Here is a 21,225-nt window from a genome sequence, read left to right as displayed (position 1 = left end):
ATCAAGGCCCATCAGAGCTGAGCAGGCTGACTCTGGCAGAGTGCTGTCTCTGCTCTCACCTGGTCACATCACTCTGCTGGCCCTGAGGCCCTGCTTTCCCCTGCCTTGTTCCTGGCTCCCAGCCCCTGACCACCCCAGGCAGTCAGGCCCAACCAGGGCCAGGCTGTTTTGGAAAAGTGTTGGGAGGTGGCAGAATGTGCGGTCTGTGAGTTCCCTCCAAACTGGCGCCCCAGCCCCTGGACAAACAGCGGCCGTGTCGGCCTGTCCACAGCGGCCTGTGTTCTCCTTCCAGGCCAGGAGATCCTGAGGGCAGGCAGCAGTGTGGGCGACGTCACCGACCCGCTGGGCCTACGGGGGAGAGGCAAGGACAGACTGGGTGATGACAAGCCAGCCACCCGCCCGGCTGGGCCTTCCCACCCCGTGGCAGGGCGGTCAGACCAAGGGCAGCCCAAGGACCACGCTTCCTTCACCTCTGCTGCCACACAGGACATTCCACTGGGAGAGATGGAATTTACACTCTGAAAAACTACTACCTTCCACTGGCACATGTCCCAGTGGAAGCTGGGGGTGTCCGTTGCTGCTTCTCGCTGACCCTGGAGACCTCCATCAGAGGGATCCCCCTTGGTGGGGCATGTGCTGTGCAGGGCAGGTGGCCCCCATTCTGGCCCAGGACCAGCCTCTGCTTCTGTGTGGCTGTGAGAAGTTCCCTGCAATGCTGAGACTCTGCTTCATCTGATGCAAAACGAGATCATCTTGCTCTCCCCTCCCCAGGGTGGAGATTAAGGCTCGGGGAGTGGAGACCTGCGCTGGGGAGGGTCAGGTGAGGCAGAAAGATGGCACAGGGTAAAGGACAGGTTGAGCAGACCACCCAGTGTCACTGTTCAGGAGACGCTGGTGATGCCCCTCTGGGTGCCAGGCTCTTTGAGAGAGGCCCTGTGTCCTGGGATGTATCTGGGTCGAGGCTGGGTCTGACTGAGTGTATCAAAAAGAAACACTGGAGCCACAAAATGGCCTTTTTCAGGCTGGCTCAGTGAGGGCTTGGGGAGGGGACCTGGCAAGACAGGGGCCGGGACCGGCCTGGGCATTGTGAGGCCTTGCCCTTGCCAGGGCCGGACCCCCCAGTTCCTGGTGCAGCTCCAGGAGCCACGGCTCTGCCACTCACTGCCCTCCCTCCCCCCCAGGTTCTGGGGACCGCCCTGGACGTTCCTTGTCTGACAGTGGTCGACGCCCTTTGCTGGGTCACCTATGGGCTTCTGGGACAGTCAGGCTGCAGAGCAGCTTTTCACAGAGTGTGAGAATGGGCAAAGAGGACACGGTTTCCGTCGTCAAGTGGGCTCGGGGAGCCCTGCAACCTCTGAGCTCTACACCGTTCAGTCCCTCAGCAAGCCCAGCCCCAGGCTCAAGGTCCTGAGCAGTCCTGCAGTGAAGGAATCTGCCCAGCGCTGTTTAAGCCCTTCCCCAGACTGATTCGATCCCAGAATCCATTTGCCCCTGCAGCACCCATGAAACAGGCTCCGAGAAGTGCCTCATGGCGCATGAGGCTGGGAGTCGGGAGAACTGGATTCTGCCCTCCTGTGTGCCACGTGGCTGTGGACATCCGTGTCCTCACTCGTATGAACAAGATGGACTCTGCAGTGCTCTGATTGCCGTGTCCAGGACCGAGACACCGGGCCCAGCCAGGCCCAGCCACATGGCCAGGGATGCGGCCCCCAGCTGCCCCGTGCTGCAACAGGCCTCTGGGGACAGTGACCCTCCAGGTACATCCTCCCCTCCCCAGGGAACCTACTGCTCACAGGATACAGTCACGGACCTCTGTGTGCTTTCATGCAGGGAATGGGGGCTGGCCCCTCAGGGCAAACACTGCGGGGAAGAACTTCCTGCCTGACAGGTGGGACTGGGTGTTGTTGAAGGGAAGGGTGGGTGGACCGGAGGACCCTTTCAGGGAGCTGGGAAGGCAGAAACCAGAGAGCCAAACGAGGGTGAGTCCTCAAGGTTTATTATAGAAGCCTATAAAAGAGCCACATTGAGTATTTCCAAAATCACAAAATGCACAACTTTTTTTAATATGCAACAGGGAATATTATATACAGATTAAAACCACGACAGCAAAAACACTCACACGGCACCAGTTTCATATCAAAACAAAACACACAAGTGCTTTTTCAATATTAAAACAACTGTGATAAAAACATATTAACATTTTGAACCATGTTTACAATAGAGGAAAAAATTCATATTTTACTAAATAACAAATATTTAACAGCAAAAACTTTATACTAAATATTTTGAATTATAACAAAAATAGTACTTATAATAGTTTATAAAGACAGACACAAAATTATAACATTTATGAAAAAACAAGTTCTGTGTATAAAATTATATTATAGCGATCTGGGCAGGGTCAGGATGGTGACCAGAACACAAATGCCAGCGCCCAACATTGAAAGTGCTTCAATCTGCAATCCCATGGCGGGAAGAGTTTTGTGGGGTTTTGTCTTTTTAATGTCAAGTTACAATAGTAGGAATGGTTAAGTGAGAACACATCACCCATCTAATGCTACCTCTATAAAACCTACACACTAGCACACAGACACGGATGGATATAAAGAGGAGACATGGGTGAGTCTCAACATTGGAACCCTCCTGTCAGCCAGTCAAGAGCTTTCTTCAGTTCTCTTCTTATTGCCTTTGAGACCCAGCGGGGCAAATGATCCTTCTTCCCTCCCTCACAGGGATCCCCTCAGCCTTGCCTTCTCTGCCCCTCCCAGGCTGGTCACCCAAACCAAAGGCCACTGAGGTCTCCCGCAGCCTTCCAGCTCCCTGCCCCTCGCCGGGGCCAGGCCTGGCAGGCTTCCTGTCTGAAGCTGCACTTATGCAATCCTCGATATTTAGTCAAAGACATTTGGTTCAAGGCAAGCTGGGTCAGCTTAGAGGAGCATGAACCTTCCAGACACCGGGCTTTTTTGTAGGTAACAGATTCTGGTGCACCATGCAGCTATTTTCAAGCTTTGATGAGTCTTTACACATTTTTGCCTGTTTTTCAGAATGGGGCGGTGGGGTGGGGGAGGTTGAGGTCTTACTCATTTTATTAATGTCAATTTTTGCCAATAACATCTGTGCCACGCTTGCTTTTTAACAGTGAAAAGGTAGGAACCAAATGAAAGACTTGAGAACGGGGCTGACAGAACAGTCCGCAGGCACGAGCCATTCCTGTAAAGCCCACCACAGGGCAGGTGTGCATGGGGGCGGGAGTCGGGGGCTGCCGCCTGCCCACTGAGCACCACCGGGGGTGCCACTGAGCTGCTCACACGGGCCCCTGCTACGGAGAGGCAACCGGGGAATCCACGTCCCGCATTCTTCTTCTGTGTGTTTTTGATTTTCTCCTAAAGGGGATTCACCGCTTTTATAACATCAAAAGCCAACAGAGAAACAAGAAAAGCAAAGAAAAACTTGAAAACAGACAAAATCACTTAGAGACTCACCAAAGGCCCCAAACCATCCCCGGGAGGCATCCCTAACTGCCAACACTCAAAATGCCAGTGGCAGGAGCTGCTCTTCCTTCATCCCCTGACCAGCCGGTTTGCAGCCAAATCACTTCTGACGAATCACACACATACCCTCCTCCTCAGCTCTAGCTGCAGCGCCCTCCTCAGCTGCCTCAAGACCAAGCAGAGGGCCCGAGTCAGCTCTGAGGAAGGGCTGCCTTCTGCACTCACCTCCCCTTGCTTTCACCTGGTCCCTGCACCCCTGAGCTGGGCTAAGCAGACAGTGGCATAGAGGGGGGAAGGGACTTCAAGGACACCTTTCCAAGGGCAAAGGGCAAAGGGTGAGGGTTGAGGGAGGGAGGACGGAGCCCCTGGCTCCCCGTCAGAAGAAAGAACCCGTATCCTTCCCTATACTCACTAGCCAGAGTGGGGGGCACTGGGGTGCACAGTGACCAAGTGGGACACAGCAGTAGCCTCCAAATCCCCAGTGATCAAGGTTTCTGACAGAGCAGGGAGGGAGGCGGTGGGCCGTTTCCCCATCCCCACCAGGGGACAAAGGCAGATGTGCTGGGTTTCACCTCAGGAGTGAGGCTCTGAGGTTGAACCCACAGAAGGTCTGGCGCCTGGGGGAGCTGCTCGACCCTAGGCTGGCAGGGGGCGGGGGGGTGGTGGTGGCTGGGTCACTTGCAGAAGTCCTGCCGGGGACAGCTGGGATGGAGGCCAGGGGACGGAGGAGATACTTGTTCCAGTCCCAGTAACACCAAGATTCGATTATATTAGTGAATAAATATGGGGGTGGGGGAAAGGCCATCCATGAGCCGAGGGCCTTGGGTGTATGTGTAACGGGGAGCAGGGTGGGCTCCAGGCCGCCTGGCAGAAAGGTGCGGGTGTCAGTGCGTGTGCCCAGGGCCACCAGGGAGGACGCTGGGAGGACAGGGCCTGGGGCTCCTTTGCCCTAAGGTCAGAAGAGAGAAAAAGTAGCAGCAATAGGTAATTTCAAATGTCCAAAACGGCAAGGGGTGGGCATCCAGGCTGGTTACAGCCTGACCCTGCCCTGCCAAGGGTGACTGGTGTTCTATTACCCAGGATGCTGTTCCCCGCAGGCACTGGTGGCCACACCGGGAGGGGCACTCGTCCCATCTGAGCCGAGGCAGGGGCGGGGGGGTGCTGAAGAGAGGGCCAAAGGGGGCACCTCTTTTCCTCCCTTCCCCCACGTCAACCACCTGACCTCACATGAAAAAAGTCCAAAAGAAAAGGGAGGGGAGAGACCAGTTCAGAACATCACAAGCAAAGGCACAGCCGACATCTAACACTGTGATGGGCATGCGGGGCGGGGGGGCCAGGCCCTTTCCCGGGGGAGCTAAGCTGTTGGGGACTGGAGAGATTGGAGAGAAGCAGGGGCCAGGGGGAGAGCCCAACCCCGGAGAGCCCTTTTGACTTGGGGCAGGTTTGCCAGGGAGGGGAAGAGGGGCGGGCAAGGCCTGGGGGGCCCTCCCTCTTCCCCGGGCTCCAGCCCCCTCCCACACACAGGTTTCTACCCTTCCATTGCCTCCTGCCCCGAGGCCTGGCGCCCTAGACCGTGGCGCTCAGCATGGCCTCCGTCTCTGGCAGGATCTTGTTCTGGTTGGAGTCCAGGCCAAAGAACTTGACACTGAGGCCATCCACAGGGTGCAGGACAGGGACCAAGGTGATGCGGGGGAAGGTCCGGGTGGCCAGCTCGAAGCGGCTGGTGCTGGCCAGCTCCACCGCCAGCACCTTCAGGAACAGCTTGGCCAGGTGCTTGCCCAGGCAGGTCCGGACACCACCGCCGAAAGGGAGGTAATGGAAGCGGCCATCCTTGTCCTCGCTCCGCGCCTGACCGAAGCGATCAGGGTCGAAGACGTTCACATCCTTGAACACGGGCGCCGTGTCATGTGTGTCCCGGATGCTGTACATGACACTCCAGCCTTTGGGGATCTGAAAACCCTGGAGGCAAGGCGGGGGCAGGGGTGGGATGCGGTGGTGAGAACCAGAGGAGGTCTGAGAGGACCCAGGACCTTCTGCCTGCCAGCCCCCACCCAGATGTTCCTGGAGGCACCCCACTGTGGTCCCCGGGGGCCTGGCCAGCCTCCCCTTTTGGCATGTCAGTCCACCTACTTATAGATGTCCCCATGCAGCTTCACAGCACACCCAGCTGGGCTGCATCTGACCCAGCATCTGGGGCAGGGTCCCTGCTGGGTCCCTCCTGTCAGCCTGAAAGCTCCCTGAAAGCAAGCACCGTCTCCCCATGAAGCTGAGGTACCCCATGGAGAGCTGGTCTTTCCCATCGGCCAACCCCCCACCCCACAGCCCACGGGCCCAGCCTCACGTCGAGCTCGAAGGTCTGCAGCACAGTGCGGTAGCCACCAGAGACGGGCGTGAACAGGCGCATGACCTCCTTGATGACGCAGTCCAGGTAGTGCAGCCCACTGAGCGTGCTGAGGCGCAGCGTGCCCTCGCAGGGGCAGCCGCCACTGTGCAGGATGCCCTGGGCCCGCAGCTCCTCCCGCAGCTTCTCCAGCACGGCCGGGTGCTTCAGCAGCTGCATGATGAGTGAGGTGCTGGCACTGGCGGTGGTGGCGTAGGCGGCGAAGATGAGCTCCAGCGTCCCGTCCTGCAGCAGCAAAGAGGCACCGCTTGCAACCTGGGTTCAGCCTGGTGGCCCCAGCCTGGGGTCAGCCCCTCTCTGCCGGTGTCCCCCAGGCCCCAGGGTCATCTAGCTGGGCCCTGCTGCTTTCTCTGAGCCTCACGTTGCTGAGCCATTTGGGCCACGATAGACAGAGGTCACGGGTCCAGTCCCCTGGCTGGGCAGAAGCACGAGCCTAAAAGTCCCTTGCGGAAGGGCTGCTTCTCACTCACTGCCGGATTCCAGGGCCGGCCTCGGCAGCCCTAATGAGTGCAGTGAGCTCACAGCAGAAAGAGAGCAAATCCCAAGGAGCAGGCACTGTGCGGGCGAGTGGGGGTGAGGTGCAGGGTCTCAACCTGGGCCTCCGGACAGGCAGCCCCAGCTCCTTCCTCCCTCCCCAGGAGAAGGACATCTGGTAGGTGGTCAAGAGAGTTGAGGAGTTGGGAAAGCAGTCTGGGGTCATACCCACGAGGACCTGGGACTGCAGTGAGAAGGCTGAGGGAAGGTGGTCCCCAGAAGACTTAGAGCCCCTCCAGGGTCCTCTGGGGAGCAGTGGTGCCCCACAGAAAGGCCCCACCAAGTTATCTTGTTCTAAGCTCTGCATTTTACAAATGTGGATGCTGAGCCCCGAGAGGGGAGTGAAAGAACAGGTCCTTTACTTGCCATGGCACCACCTACAAGTCACAAAACTTCTTATGAAATGGGAAAGTCTTTGGAGCTCCTTCCTGGCTCATGAGGAAAAAAAAACTGGAGCTCGAATACAGGGAAGCAGAGACAGCAGGGACGGAGCAGTCAGCAGTGAAGTGTCCACAGGCACCTGGCAAGCACGTGAGTGGCAGAGTCTAGACAAGGACAAGCTAATGCTCCCTCCTCGGGTGGAACATCCACCCTAAGAAAGGGCAGGCAGGAAGCCCTTCTTGGAGCCCAGTGTGGACAGTCTCGGGGCCAGCAGCCCAACTGGGCATAGCCAGTGCCAGGCAGGCTGGGAGAGTGTCAACGGCCACCCACTTGAAAAGGCTGCTCTTCCCCAAGGGCTGAGGCTGCCCTCCTGCAAGTGGCTTCTCCTTCCAAGCCTGCATTTCCCTAGGTGACCTCCTAGGGCTACTGTGACCACGAAATGCACTGAAATAGTGAATACTGGGGTGGGGGGCTGGCTGGGGAGAGTGAGGGGGTCAACGACGCTGTAGACGCCACATCTGTTCAGGGTTTCTAAGAACCAGTTTTTGGTATCTTTTCCAACATGGTAGATGGGACTGTGGGTGGAATGGAGACAGTGGGGCCCAGCTGCTGTGAGGACCGCTCACCACCAGGACTGGGTGCAGAGCAAGCCATGGGGAGGGCAGGGGCGGCCCCGTCTGTGTGGGTCCTCCCACCCTGAGCAGCCCCAGCACGGAGCGCAGGCGTTTGTGCTGCCTGAGGTGGGTCGGGGTGGGGGGCGCCCCACCTTCAGTTCCTGCATGGTCATCTCCTCCCCGTGCTCCTTGCTGCTCTCGATGAGGATGTCCAGTGCGTCTGAGTAGTCCTTGCCCTGCGTGCACTGCAGCTTCTCCCGGATCGCCTTTTCCAGGCCCTTCTGTAGGGTCTGTCGTGCCTGAATGCCCTAAGGTGGGGAGGAGGCCATCTGGTTACCCAAGGGGCAGGGCAGGGTCACTGAGGGCCTCCTCCCAAGGCCGGGCAGGGCGAGGTGGGGACTCTTCTGAGAGTTTCCCAGCTAAGCAGCAGAGACCCTGGGCGAAGGCTCCCGCTGAAACCTCCCCTCTGTCTGTGTGACCAGTGACCATCTGAGCAGTCAGCTGCCCCTCCCTCAGGGTGGGCTCACGGATGCCCATCTCCTCTCCTCCCAGGCCCTGGGTGCTCACCCGCCGGTAGCCACTAAAGGGCAAGTCAACAGGCAGGGAGAAGACGTTCTCCACAAACTGCTGGTAGACCTCAAAGAGGTGCCCGAGGTCCTCCTCGGGGATGCTGAAGCCCAGCAGCACTCGGATGGCCATGCGGAAGGTGAGCTTCTGTGCCTCCTGGTACACGTTGATGGCCTCGGGGTGGCTGCTCCAGGCACGTAGTGTGTCCTGGATCACCAGCTGGATCTTGGGCAGGTAGCTCTCCAGGGCCTCGTGGCTGAAGATCTTGGAGAAGACCTGGAAGGCAGAGGGTCAGATGGACTCTGGCCTGCCCGCCCGGCCCAACTGAAGCACCGTTCCCACGACCGTGATCAGGGAGAACTCCAGGTCCTGACCCTGACCAAGCTCAAGCCTTTCTGTCTCCAGACACAGTCCCTCTGCTGGCTCCTCTACTCTGAACCCCCCTACTACCGCCCACGTGTTGGAGGGGAGGAAGGGGAAGGACGGGATTAAAACACAGTTCATAAAGTCGGGACATTCAACGTCACTCACAGGGTGACCTGAGCTGGCATTCCTTTCTGAAACCCCAGAAAATCATGTGCTCCAAATAATGGCAAAGCCCGGGGACTGGGCAGTCCAGCTGCCAACAGGTCTGCAGGCGATGTGGCCATACCAGAGTCGGGGGCAACACAAGAGGGCGCTGGGCAGGGCTGGAGAGGAGGCTGCCCCTCCACTGCAGGGGCCGTTCCCGATTGCCCAGGCCACGGGGCAGACGTGCCCAGGAGGAACAGAACACAGGTGAATGGACTGGACAAGGAAGAGGTGGAAAGCAGTAGGTGGCTCTTTTACTCCACTGATGGGATAGCAAGAGGGTCCAAGGCTAGACTGCAAGCAGGACTTCCTGAGACCCAAGACTGCTCTCACTCCCTGGGAAATATCTACTGGGCAGAGATCGCAGGGAGTTTGTTAACTGTGCCATCCAAATGTCTTCAGTGTGGCCGGGTCTGGAGGCACGGGGATGGGGGCAAGGCTTCCCACCTCAAAAGATCAGAAAGCCAAACAGAAGGCCTTTTAATTTCCCGCATCTTCCCGGTCCATTTGAAGTAGCCAGTGAGTCCCCGTTTCCACCTCCCTTGCTTGCTGTCCTCCTGATTCCTGAGCAAGTTCCTCAGCCCCCCTGCCCCCTCCTCACCCAGATGCCCCTGCGCACAGTTTCACGCTGCTGCCCGGGGTGCACAGGAGTGGGTAAGATCTTAGTTTATTTACCGTTGGCCGGTGGGTCACACGGGCAACCAACAACGTCTAGCCCAGACCCCCAGAGTCCAGAGCAGAAGGAGGTGCCCCCACCGGGGCCAAGGGAAAGTTCACCAGGGAAGGCAGGGGGTGGGGGCGGGCAGAGCAGAGGAAGGAGCCAAGTACTCCTCGAGCCGCGCCCCCATCAACCCCACGCAAACCACACACACGCGCCCACCCTCCCCTCCTGCCCCCAAACACAACCACCGCACAAACTGTAAATGTGAGAATTTCCCCTGCAGTCAGCTCAAGGAGGAAAAGGTAACATTTTCCTGGCCTCAGCCCTGCATGGCTAATGGGAGGGCTGGTTTGCAGAAATAACAGTGCTGGCCCTTCAGTGGCCCAGCCAGGCGTTCACAATAGCACTTTCATTCCGAAATTCCCGGTGGGCAGAGGGAGGGAGGGAGGGAAGGAGGCCGGCGAGGGGCAGAAAAGCCGGCACTGTCTGGGGCTGCTCCTGCTGCTAAGGGACAGCTGACATGTAGAAGGGTGAGCGGAGGTGGCCAGGGGCAGCCCAGGCCTGGCCAGGTCACTCACACCTTGCTCAGCTGTGAGGGCCCGGGGCATTTCCAGGGCCACCTCCCGCCAGGGTGCTCTCTGCCTCAGCCCCACCCCCCTGGACCCTAGTGTTCTTGGGATGCCAGGTTCCACTCTTGGTCTAGGAGTTTTACGGGTAGGAGTGGGGCCCTGCCCCAGAGCCCATCACTGGCCTGCTAGGGGCCCTTATGAAACAGCAAAGAGCCCACAGAAGGAGGAGTAAGTGGTCCGTGGCTCATGAGGGATGCAGGATGATAACTCTGTGGCTGCCAGGTGTCGGTGGGGACGCTGGAGGTAGGGCAGGCAGGGGCAGGGGGGCCACGTCTGGCCAGAGCCAGCCAACCCGTGGCAGAGTCAAGGGCACTGCCCTGGAAGGAACGTAGCAGGGGCTGCTCAGGGCCCCCAGCACACAGGACACCTGGGCCCAAAGGTGGGCCTGTGGAGGGGGAATCAAGCAGAGGCCCATGCCGACCAGGACCAGCCGAAATCAAAGCCAGCTAGGCTCCTAAGATGCAGTGGACGGTGGGAAAAGGCAGGCTGGGCACCCAGAAACCTGAGTTTTATTCCCAGATCATACACCAACTTACTGTGGGATCATGGCCAAGTCACCTCGCGGCCTCACGGTTTCCTCATCTGTAAATTGGTAAGGTTGAACCAGGTGATCTCTGTGGTCCCTTTCAATGCACAGATCACACGAACACCAATATCCGTGTGTCCCTAAGTAGACGCTATCCCCTCAAAGAAGCCCAGAATCTGGCACCGCATCAGTCACCTGGTGTAAGTGCCTGCCAGGCCCCCACTCACACACCTCGTATGGGCTACAGTGGCTCAGGAAGGGCCATCCCAAGGTTACCAAAGGGGGAGCTCTGAGGGACCCCACTGCACCCCGAGGAGTGGCCAGACAGGACCCAGGGACAAGCCTTGCCCTGTCTGTCCCAAAGGTTACATTCCCTGCGCCCTCTAGCGATCGCCGGCTGAATCGCTCCTTCTCCAGCCTTGGGGGCCACGGAGAGCAGGAAGGACCCAAGGGGACCTGGGACTGGGCAGAGCGACTCCAAGGGCAGGGGGTCCACACCTGACCTCTAGGTGGGAAGGGGCCCTGAGCAAGGCCAGGAGCTGAAAGGACCGCAGGAAGCCTGCACCTGCAGGCCCCCCGGGATGGGGCTTCTGAAAGAATTGCAGCCACGACCAGGGCTCTTATCTTGACCCAGACAGGAATCTAACTGGATGCTCTGGGGTCCCTTTCCTCCTGGCTGTCCCATGATTGTCCTCAGAGGCCCCCAGAGGTGGAGAAACTACCCAACTGAGAAGCCGAGCAAAGGCAGATTGCGGGCACTCCAGGCTCAAGGGGCTTTGCTCGGTGGTCACCAAGTCCATGCCCCTGCCTCCCACCCAGCTGTTCCACAGGCATCAGAGCCTCCCAGGAGCCGGGAAACTCCAGGGCCTCATCCCTGGGACCGTGCCCGGGGTTAACAATGTGGGCACTTCCCAAAGCCAGGGCAGCCCAGAAACCACCGCCCACCACAAAGGCCAGGAGGAGGCGGAGGAAGGCCTGGGCACGTGGGGGAAGTCAGGGTCGGGACTTGGGCACAGGGGAAGGCACCTGCGGAGCAGCTCATCGTGAAGAGGGGAAGGGTTCCCAGCGGCCCCAGAGCCCACGGCCTGACCGCAGTTGCAGCAGGAGCCAGGGCTGCTTTGTTTCCCTCTGGGGCTTCCCTCGGAATCCCCACAAGTGAGCCAAGAGTGCTGGACAAAGGTCACCGGGAAGCAGCCTGGCTCTGGCAGAGCCCTGCACAGGGAGCAGCAGGTATGGACATCCCATCAGGGTTGGCGCTGGGGAGAGCAGGGCGGAAGTGCACGGGAGACCTGGGAACTCCAGGCACAGACCCGGAGCAGGACGGGCTCTGGCCTTGAAGGATGTGCTTGGAAACCCTCCCCCAACCTCTACGGGTTTTCCCAACAATGCAGTTGGCTCAAGAGCCCACATCCCCGGGTTCTCGCTCTCCCTGTAATAAAAGCTGAATCCACAACCAGGGTCGGGGGAACCACCAGGGGGCTTGTCAAGGCTCAAATTCCGTATAACTGTTCCTACAAATGTCTCCCCCACACCCCCAGGCCTCCCTCCCCACTCCTGCCTCTCAGGCAGCGCCCCTGGGAGGGGAGTCACTCACTGGACCCCCATGACCCTGCACGCTGACCCGCTCAGCCAGATAACCTCCCCTTCTCAACTGGCGGCTGTGGATGGATGGAGAGAAGGATGGGCAGCCTCAGAAGCGGGAAGAGCCAGAGAGGGGACCCACTCCCCGGTCCAGTGACTCAGACTGGGAGGAGTGGAGGCGGCTGCCCGGGAGGGTGGGGGCCTAGGCAGGCCACCCCGCCAAGCCACCGGGGCCGCGGCCTGCGGAGTGAAAGAATAACAGCGGGCGGGCAGCCGCCGAGGCAGCCACCGAACAGCACAGGGGTGAGGCCAAGGTGCGCGCTTCATGCTCAAGTAGGGGGAGGATGAGAAAGGACGTCATCCCTCAGCTGCCTGGCATTTCCACTGGACCTCCACTCCACCCTGGCTGCCTCCTGAGCCAGTCCTCACTCAGCCCCTCTGACTGCGAGGGACTGGCCAGATCCCCCAGCCTGCGTATGCCCCTTCTGGGTCCCCAGCATCTGTGGGCAGAGCATCTGTCCCCGACTCGAGTCCAGCTCTGACTGTCCCCCCAACTCTTCTACCCACAACAAAAGCACATTGTGGGTGAAGGGAGAGCAGCACTTGGCATATACCTGCCGGGCTCTGAGAAGTTTTGTCCAGACCCTCCTATCCCTCCTCCAACCGTAGAAAAACCCCCTTAGAAAGCGGAGGCCCAAAGAAGGAAGGGCTTTCCCAAGGTCACAGTCCGGGGCACAACTGGCCACACTCACCAGGGTCCCTGAACACCCTGCCTCCCACCAATCCAAACCCCGCTGAGCCACCCTCTACCAGTCCTGGGGGCTCTAGATGTATCTAAGAGCTAGAAGGGGACGCTCCTCTATTAATTAATTAATTAATTAATTTGGGGACGCCCACATTTATTCTAAGGGTAAGGCCAGCTGTTTCGGCTACTCTGTCAGCCCCTGGAGGCACCCCCCCACACCCCGCCCTTCAGCCCCAGGAACCTGGAGCAGATACGACAACTGGCTTAGAGGGATCAGGGCCAGAGCAGACCCCAGCCAAGCCTCCCCACTTCCAGCCAAGGCCACAACTGTCTCCCAAGGCTGGGAGAGCGAGCATCACAGCATCACAGCCTTGGACCCCACCCTGCCCTGGGAGAAGGACGAGGAGGGAGGTGAAAGGGAGGGCCCACACCACTCACCCCTGCCTGACACAAGGGCACGCAGAGGGAGGAGCCCACTCCCAGGCGCCCTGGTGGCTGGCCGTGGGCACCCTCCCCCACTGACCTTCAGAGACATCCGCTCCTGCCACCTGCCCCCTCAGCAACCCCTGATGCTACAGTAACTTTTGGTGAAGGACCCCCGCTGGCAGCACAAAGGCTCCGTGCCTCTGCGGGGGGCGGGGATAGAGCTCCCAGTAGCAGGGCTGCCTGGCCATGCCACCGCCTTCCCTTCCCACACAGGCGGAAACTTCTGCCCTGAGCTGAGCCTGGCAGACATGACTTTGAAGCCAGAGGCTGTGCAGTGGTTCAAAGGCCACCTGGAGCCAGTCTGAGCCGGCCTCCCCCAGGACCCCACGACCATGGGCCCTCTCGGCTCTGCCCTCCTGCTGAGGCACCTCCTGGCCTCTCTATCCCGACATAAACCCCAGCCTACAGAGGATTTCTGAGGCGAGTGCGGTAGCCCTGAGCCTGAGCTCCACCCCGAGCCAGGACTGGGCCCAAAGGCCAAGTCAGTGAGAATCGGTGGGTGGACAGGCCAGGCTTCTTAATTCCTATCCCCAAAACGTCTGGAGCTGTTCCCCCACCTCAGCCACGGGCACAGAAGTCCCTGAAGCCAGGGGTCAGGGTAGGAGGGGCAAGAAGACCACTCCTAGGGTCTCCCCAGTCCAGAGTTCCAAAGCTAAGTTCATCCTTGGGATGCACTCCAAGTTCTCTGACAGAATCTCAAGGCCACTGCCTGAAATGCCCTGAAGATGCTGGCTCTTTGGTGCAAAGAGGCTCAGCCCTATCTCCAAAGGAAAAGAGGAAATGTCTGATCCTGGTGTGTGGGGTTGGGCACTGGATGCTTCCAGAACTACCCACGACAACCCCCCCCCTTCTCTGGTAACCCTCCCCCCCCACCCCTCTTCCCTAGCAGACTCCATCCACCCTTCCAGGGCAATACCCAGCTTCTTTGCGTACAAAGAGAGATGCAGTCCCTCCCCCATGAACCAGAGACCTCCTGGCCCCAGGTAGGGGAGGGGTAACAAAGGACGAGGGACACAATCTGAGGTCGCAGCTATAAGGACACAGGCCTGGCTTCCAGAGAGGATTCTGTTAGCTTGGGCAAGGTATTCTGGACGTTCTCCCTGGCAACCCTACCCCTCTTGGCCCTAGACCACCAGGGCAGCCTGGACAAACACCTGGAGTGCAGTGATGGCTGTGAGGAACCCCTTCCCAGCACATCTGGTCAGACCTCCAGAGACGGGGTTGGGGAGCAGCCCCAATGGAAATAGTGACGGTCCTAGTTCCCCGCCAGCAGGGCCTCAGCACACCTGGCCCCCACTTCCTGCGAGTACATCCTAACCAGGCTGGGCCTGGCCCAGCAGCCCGCTCTCCACAGGTCCCTGCTTGCAGCGTGGGCTGGCTAAGGCAGCGTGAGTGCCACAGGGCAGTCCCCACCCTGGCCAAGTTGGGCCCACCGGGCATTGGGTCCAGAAGACTGGCCATTCTCTCCAGGAGCAACCTGTGTGCCTCTGAGAACTCTCTTCTCACCCCTCCAGCTAGATTCTACTTCTTGAAGGCAAGGACCAAGTTTCCAGCTTCTGTGCTTGCATCTGACCTAAGGCCTGCTACTGAACTCAGTGAACTTAAGTGTATGGAACATCGATTCTCTTTGGCGGGGGAAGGACGTTTTCATCTGCCCATTTAACATAGGACCCACACACATGCCACACAGCAAGCGCACAACTAGCACACAGAGAGACGGCCCTGCTTTGGGTTCCCAAGCCTCTGTCAGGATGAGCTGGTTTCTGGCTGCTCCCTTATCAGCAAGGTGCTAGAGGGCAAGGGTGCCTGGAAGACAGAGACTATCTATGCCTCATCTGTGGTCCTCCTCTGTGGCCCCGCCCAGGTCCCACCCCCTCACCCTGTCCCTCACTCCAGCTTCCTTCCCTGTGTATTCCTCCAGCAGCATTCATCTGTGCCCCGCTCCTTCCTCCCTGCCTCCTCCCAAATGGATGATGTAAGCCAAAACCTTGGGGCTTTCCAGGAGGGCCCTCCCCACCTGGAGGCCCAAAGCCAAGTCAGGCAGAGGGTGCAGGGAACTGCAGGGCAACAGCCTCTCCCCAAAGGCCTCTGCACCCCCAGGGTCTCACACTCAGGTCCTGACCAAGCCTTCTTCCCCCCAGCACTCCCTCCCCACCTCCACCCTGACCCTCAGCTTCTGGCAGCCCCAGGTGGGCAGGGCTGAGGAGGGCTCGACTTGGTGGCTTAGAAACAACTCTTCCCACGGATGCCTGTGTTGCAGGCCCTGCCCTGCCTTTTCTTCCTTTCCCGACTTGGTTCAAGTCCCTCAATCTCTCCAAGCCTCGGGCTCCTCTTCTGTGAGAAAGGGACAGTAATTGCTTTCTTGTCAAAGTTTTTATAAAGATAAAATGAGGAAGCATCCACATTCTTTGGAGCTGGGTTTCTGAGGCTCAGGCTCTCTCCTAAGATCTTTGAAATACGCTTTTGGTGGAGTCACAAAGACTAAGAAAAAAAGGAGTGTTCGGCATATTTGAAGAGCCCCCATTCCTGAGCCTACGGGCCCCCTCCCAGCCACTCCCAAGAACCCTCCCATCTGCCCCCGGGGCTCTGTTAGCTGCTTCCTGCTCTAGTGAAGCAGACGGGAAGACTACTTCGGGAGCCCCTTTCCCAGCCCCTGAAATACGTGCTTTAGCGGGGGGGGGGGAGGGCGGGGGTGGTGTACGTGCTGACCAGTCCCCTCTGATTTTTCCTCCTTTTATCTGTTACGGAGAACTACTCTTCGCAGGCCGTTCGGAAGACGACAGTTCTACAGGATGAACTCCTCTGTTCACACACAGACGTCCGGAGGAGGGGGGCTGCCCCACCATGGCCCTCTCCTGTCTCCCAGGCTCTGCCACTTTTCCCGGAGATCAGAGGCTGCCTCTCCCTTTCCTTTAGGTTTCAAACCGGGTGAGTCCTCTGACCCAATGGAAAAAGTGAAGGGAGGGGAGGTCGTGCAGCGCTGCCCCTCCCCACCCCCGCACCCCAGTCGCGGCCGCTTTAAGCCGGCGGGCCGGCGCCCCGCCCGCCGGCGGCTCAGCTTTCGGGTTACTGCAGTTCAAACAGCACGTGCCGCCCGCGCTCTGAGCCGCAGCGGCGGCGCTGCCCTGGGAGGGGGCGGGGAGGCTTGCCCCTTGCGCGCTGGCTCGCCTCCTCCGCGCCTCTTCCAGGCGCTCGGGAAATCCACAGGCTAAACACCCACTTTCTCTTCCTCTTTACGGGAGCGGGTAGGTGCGCTTTGATCCCCCGCCGCGCCTCGGCTCGCCGAAGTTCTCCCACCCCTCGCCCTTCCCCCTCTGTGCAGACCGGTGCGCGCAGTGGCCCAAATTTCACCTCACCTCTCCCAGGCAAGGCCCAGCAACCGCTGCCCACAAGGTGCCCCCAGCCCCCGCGCCTGCCCGCGTCGCCCTTAAGCAACCTGTGGCCGGGAAGCTAGGTGTGATTTTAGAACGATCCGTTTCCAGTCCTCGGAATTCCAGGGGACGAAAAGGAGGAGCGCTGGCCACCGTCCGCCCTCTCTTTTTTCCAGGTTTGTGGAACACGACGATGACAGGCGTTGGACGCCCCTGTCGCCGCATGTTCAAGTTGTCCAAACCAACCCCCAATTAGCTACCCGTTGGGCCTGGTAGTGCGCACGGCGCCGTGGCTTACCAAGAGGGCAGACCCGGAAGAGGCCTGTACAGGCCCTGGATCTGGGATCGCAGGCGTCTGGGCAGGGAGCTTCGGGATCCTCCCACATGGTGTGCAAATGGGGGCGCGGATTCCGGTAGGGGCGTCCCCGGGTCTCCGAGAACACTTTACCCCGAGAGGGGTGCACGGGAGAAGAGGATCAGAGCACGGTTGCGGGGCTCTTGGCCTAGAGTTCTTACCTTGCGCTTGTTGCGGTGGATATCGCCGATGGAGTTGGCCACCGTGTTCGGGCCCAGCAGCATGCGTGTGCTACGTGGCCACTCGGTGCTCACGAGGTGGTGCTCGCCCATGAGGATCTTGCGTACATTCTCCGCGCCCGTCACGCGGATTAGCGGCCGCCCGAGCAAGTGCGTCTTGAATACGTTGCCATACTTCTCCCTCCGCGACGACTGGAAGCCAGAACCCTGCGGGTGCCACGCAAAAACTTTCTCAGGGCCCACATCTCCAGATGGGACACCCGGGAGGCCCAGCCTCGAGGGCCAGCGGGGGAGGGGCGGAGGATCCCACCCGGGGCACCAGTCCCCTACCCCCCCACACACACACACGCATGCACGCACGTAGGTTTTATTTTTCACAGCATGCATAAGAACTGGGGTCTAGAGGATAATAAATAAAGCAAGGGGGCGAGAGGCCCAGGGCAACCCCCCGGGAGGTTGTTTTTTAGTAATGACTTGCGGGAGGGAAAAGATATCCTGGACTGCGGGACCAGAAGCTAGAACCTCCGCCTCCCCCCTCCCCCCGCCTCGCGCTCGGGAGACTCTCGGAATAAATATTTCCAGGCTCCCGGCCACGGGCTGGCGAGACCCCGCGGGGTGGCCGCAGGCCAAAGATTATTTATAGCGGCGAGCGGTCGGTGCCCGGAGGCAATCAGTACAGATGGGGGTTGGGGTTTCCTCCGTTCGCTGGTGTGGGCCGCGAAGGGACCCGGCGGCCCTCTGAGGGCTCCTCAGGGTAGAGTCACGGGCCGGGAGCCGCGATTTTCCTAATGCAATATGCCCTGGAAATAACTGAGGAGAGCTTTCGCCGTCGCCCTGGAGTTTGGGACGCGAGAGCGGAGGAAGGCGCTTCCCGAGGGGCGGGGTAGGGCTGGGCGGGGCCGCCGTCGCAGGTAACCGGATCCCCAGCGGCGGCGGCGCGAGCCGAGCGGAGCCAGGCCCCGACCCGGGCCTGGCGCTCGGAGGAGCTGGCTGTGTCGGCCCCACGCGGGTACCGGAAACAGAGGGGACCTCCGAAGGGCGGGAGCAGGGGCGTCCCGCTCACCTTTGACGTCGTAGCTCGCCACCCCACCCTGCATTAACCCTTCTCCGGCCGGGGCAACAGCCGGTGAGAAGGGGAGGGGCGCCACCTGTCAGGCCTTCCCGCCTGCCCGCCTGCAGACGTGCGGATGCCGGCTCCAGACCTGTGGGGTCATGCACTCCCCGAAGGGACACTCCGCTTCTTCTTTTTCCCGGTTGATCCCCCTCCTCACTTTCCCTTCTTCCACGGAAAAGCATTCGCCAGTTAGATGTGTACACACCCCAGCCCTGCCGAAAAGTGACTCTGCAGAACCCGGAGCCCTAATCACTTTTCCACGTGTGCCTCCGGCCCGGGCGCGCGACAGGGAGCGAGCCCGGAGCGCCCGCGCCTCCAGGAGGGGGTCTGGGCCGCGGAGGACACCGCCCCACACCCAGGTTGGCGGGTCGGGGAGAACTCCCGCCACCCTGCCGCGGTTCTAGAAGGGGTCTACCCCTTTAAGAGAAATCAAGGCGAGGGTGGCGGTGCGACAAAAGGGGGCAGAGAGCGGGGTTCCCTCCCTCGGTCTGCTGTATCGGTCTCTCTCACTACGTCTGACTCTCCTCTCCTGCGTTTCCTCTGTTTTTCTTTTCTTTCGACACAAAAGTTGGGCTGTGAATTTTCCGAGGTCGCCGCCGCCTTTCTCCCGCGGCACCCCCTCCCCCGCCTCTGATCTACCTAACTATAATTAAAGTGCGTTTTTTGTGGCATTAATAAAGAGTTATTTGTCCGCCGTTTCCACGGTCTTCACAAAGAGGACTTTCATAGGGGTGGCCGCTCGAGCCGCGAGTCCAATTTATACAAAAATGTTGTATTTTTAGCCCTGGGCTCTGTTTAGATGGCGCACGGTGGAAACGGAGAGCCCTTGGAGGTCCCCCCGTAAAATCTGATAAATGACTCCGAAAAAATAAAGCTGGGATTCAGAGGGCTCCCATTAACCCCTTCAGTGCTTCTCTACACGCATCTCCCATTTCCTTCTCACCTCAGAGTCAAGGGCCCGGGGGGCGAACATATTGGGTGGCGTAGGCCTGCTTCCCCCTCCCCATCTTACGTGCGGGTCGGACGCGGAGCCCCAGAGGCCCTTGAGGGATTCGGAGAAAAGGTCTGGGGACGTTGGTGGCGGGGGTGGGGTGGGTGCAGTGAGAAAGGGGGGGGCGGTGACAGACGGCGAATTCTGCAGATTGGCTCTAATACGGCAGGGGCCGACGCCCCTGTGAATATATTTTATTTCCTAAATTCTCGGCCAAAAGCCTAGACCACCGCTGCAGTTAACCCTTTAAGTGTGTTGGCACGGGAGAGGCTCTGGGGATTTCTTTACGGCAGCGGGGCGGGGGGAGGTCCCATTGGTTGAAGTGAACCCCACCTTGTTGCACGAACAGGCCCCCAAAGAGATGGGCTGATTCCGGGACTTGGGAAGAGCGCAGGGCAGAGGAACCTCGCGTGCCCCTCCCGCCCTAGCTCTGCTGTCATTTGGCGCGGGGCGGGGCTGCGCAGGGTGTATGTGTGTGTGCACGCGGATTACACGCGTCTGTTAATTTCAAGCCAAGCTTTCGCACTTCTAAACTCACAGGTCTCTGCGTTCACCTCCCGCCTCCGCTTTCCCAGACCGAGGCTGTCTGTTTCAGTACAGCCAACCTTCTGCTAACTGCTAACAGCATCTGCCGGACAAACACGCGTGCACACGCCCACACAACACACCTTCCGCGGTTAACCCAGAGGACGCCCCCTCCCCAAAGAAAAACCTGCTGTGTATCGAATTGCAAAAGCGATTATCTAGCACTTGAGGATGTTAATTCCAGGTTAATCTCCCCATTACCTACCTGGGTCTGGTCCCCGACGCGCCCACCCCCATTATCACCAGCAGTGCGGGTTGTGTGGCGTCTCACAACAAACACAGACGCACTCTATGGGTCTCACACACACCTCTCCCAAGTTACTCTCCCCTGCTAAACTGTCCCCACCCAGTAAGTAAATAGACCCTTTTCTCCGAAAGCCGAGAAACCTCGGGTCTCAGGCTTCTCATTTTCCTTGGGTTACCTCCTTCCTCCCCTACCACAAAACACACACACTTTCTCAGACCGTAGAACGGGGCTATAGTACCTGGCGTGGCCGGTGACGCGGCGGGAACACTGCCCGGGTCTTAAAGGGGGCAATCCTGACTGCCCACTCTGTCTTTCCCTGACTCAGTTTTCGGGTCCCAGTGACACCGCCAAAGCCCGGGAAGTCGACGGTGACTGGGGCCTGGAGCGCGAAGGGGAGGCGAAAGCGGCTCACGACTGGATGCCCCCTCCGGCTCGCGCTGCGCGGGGAGCCCCCAGGACACTCGACGCACCCCTGTTGAGTCGCTCGCGACTGGAAAAAGTCGGTCTTGGGAGCCCTCTCGGTTTCGGGAACCTCTCTTACCAGCCCCTTGAACCTGCGCACCCGGCGCCAGCGGGCTCGGAACCACTCCGCAGGCGGGCAGGGGAAGCCCGGGCGGCTCAGGCAGAGAGGAGGGAAGGGGCGGGGCGGGGACCCGTGCCTTCAGGCTCCCGGCGCCCCCTGGCCGGCCCGCGGCTCCATCCGCCTGGTGCTCGCCGCTAGCGGACCCTGGAGAGCAACGGAGCGAGAGCGCCCTTACCTGTAGCAGCCAGTGGCCGGTCTCTCCGATGAGCGGGAAGCCCATGGAGCCCTTAGGGATGGGCAGCTTGCAGCTTTTGTCGCGGGTGGCAGCCCAGCGCAGCTGCCACAGCTGCTGCGACACGGCCAGCAGCAGCGTCACCGACACCAGGCACGCGGCGAGGGTGGCCAGCGCCGACACCAGCTCCAAGCCTTCAAAGAGCATGTTGGCGGCCGCTCGGGGGATTGGCTGTGCTGGCCGCGGCGGGGGAGGGGAGGGCCAGACGAGAAGGGACGGGAGCGGCGGGGGAGGGGAGGCTGCCGCCGGGGGTCCTGGCACCTCCGGCCGAAACAGAAAAGGAGCAAGGAGCCGAGGGAAGGGAAGTGGAGGCTGCGAAGGGAGCGGAGACAGTAGGGGGAAATCGCCTAAAAGAAGAGAGAGAGGAGACACGAGGCGACTC

The 21,225-nt window shown here is 59.9% G+C and overlaps 1 protein-coding gene across 2 annotated transcripts; it reads right to left on the bottom strand.

The window, feature by feature from the left end:
- Positions 1–5,057: 5,057 nt before the first annotated feature.
- CYP26B1 (cytochrome P450 family 26 subfamily B member 1) lies at positions 5,058–20,990 on the bottom strand (the record flags this gene model as incomplete). 2 transcript variants are annotated; one of them, XM_079720508.1, is made up of 6 exons in its annotated part: positions 5,058–5,450; positions 5,833–6,117; positions 7,574–7,729; positions 7,989–8,264; positions 17,074–17,298; positions 20,787–20,990. In XM_079720508.1, 6 exons carry the CDS (start codon positions 20,988–20,990, stop codon positions 5,058–5,060), a joined length of 1,539 nt encoding a protein of 512 aa, XP_079576634.1. The 2 variants fall into 2 exon arrangements, with proteins under 2 accessions (XP_079576634.1, XP_079576635.1); XM_079720509.1 differs by lacking the exon at positions 17,074–17,298.
- Between the last annotated feature and the right edge of the window lie 235 nt (positions 20,991–21,225).

Source organism: Hyperoodon ampullatus (assembly GCF_949752795.1).
Source record: "Hyperoodon ampullatus genome assembly, chromosome: 15".
NCBI classification, from domain to species: Eukaryota; Metazoa; Chordata; class Mammalia; order Artiodactyla; family Ziphiidae; genus Hyperoodon; species Hyperoodon ampullatus.
This window is presented reverse-complemented; position numbering and strand designations above follow the sequence as displayed.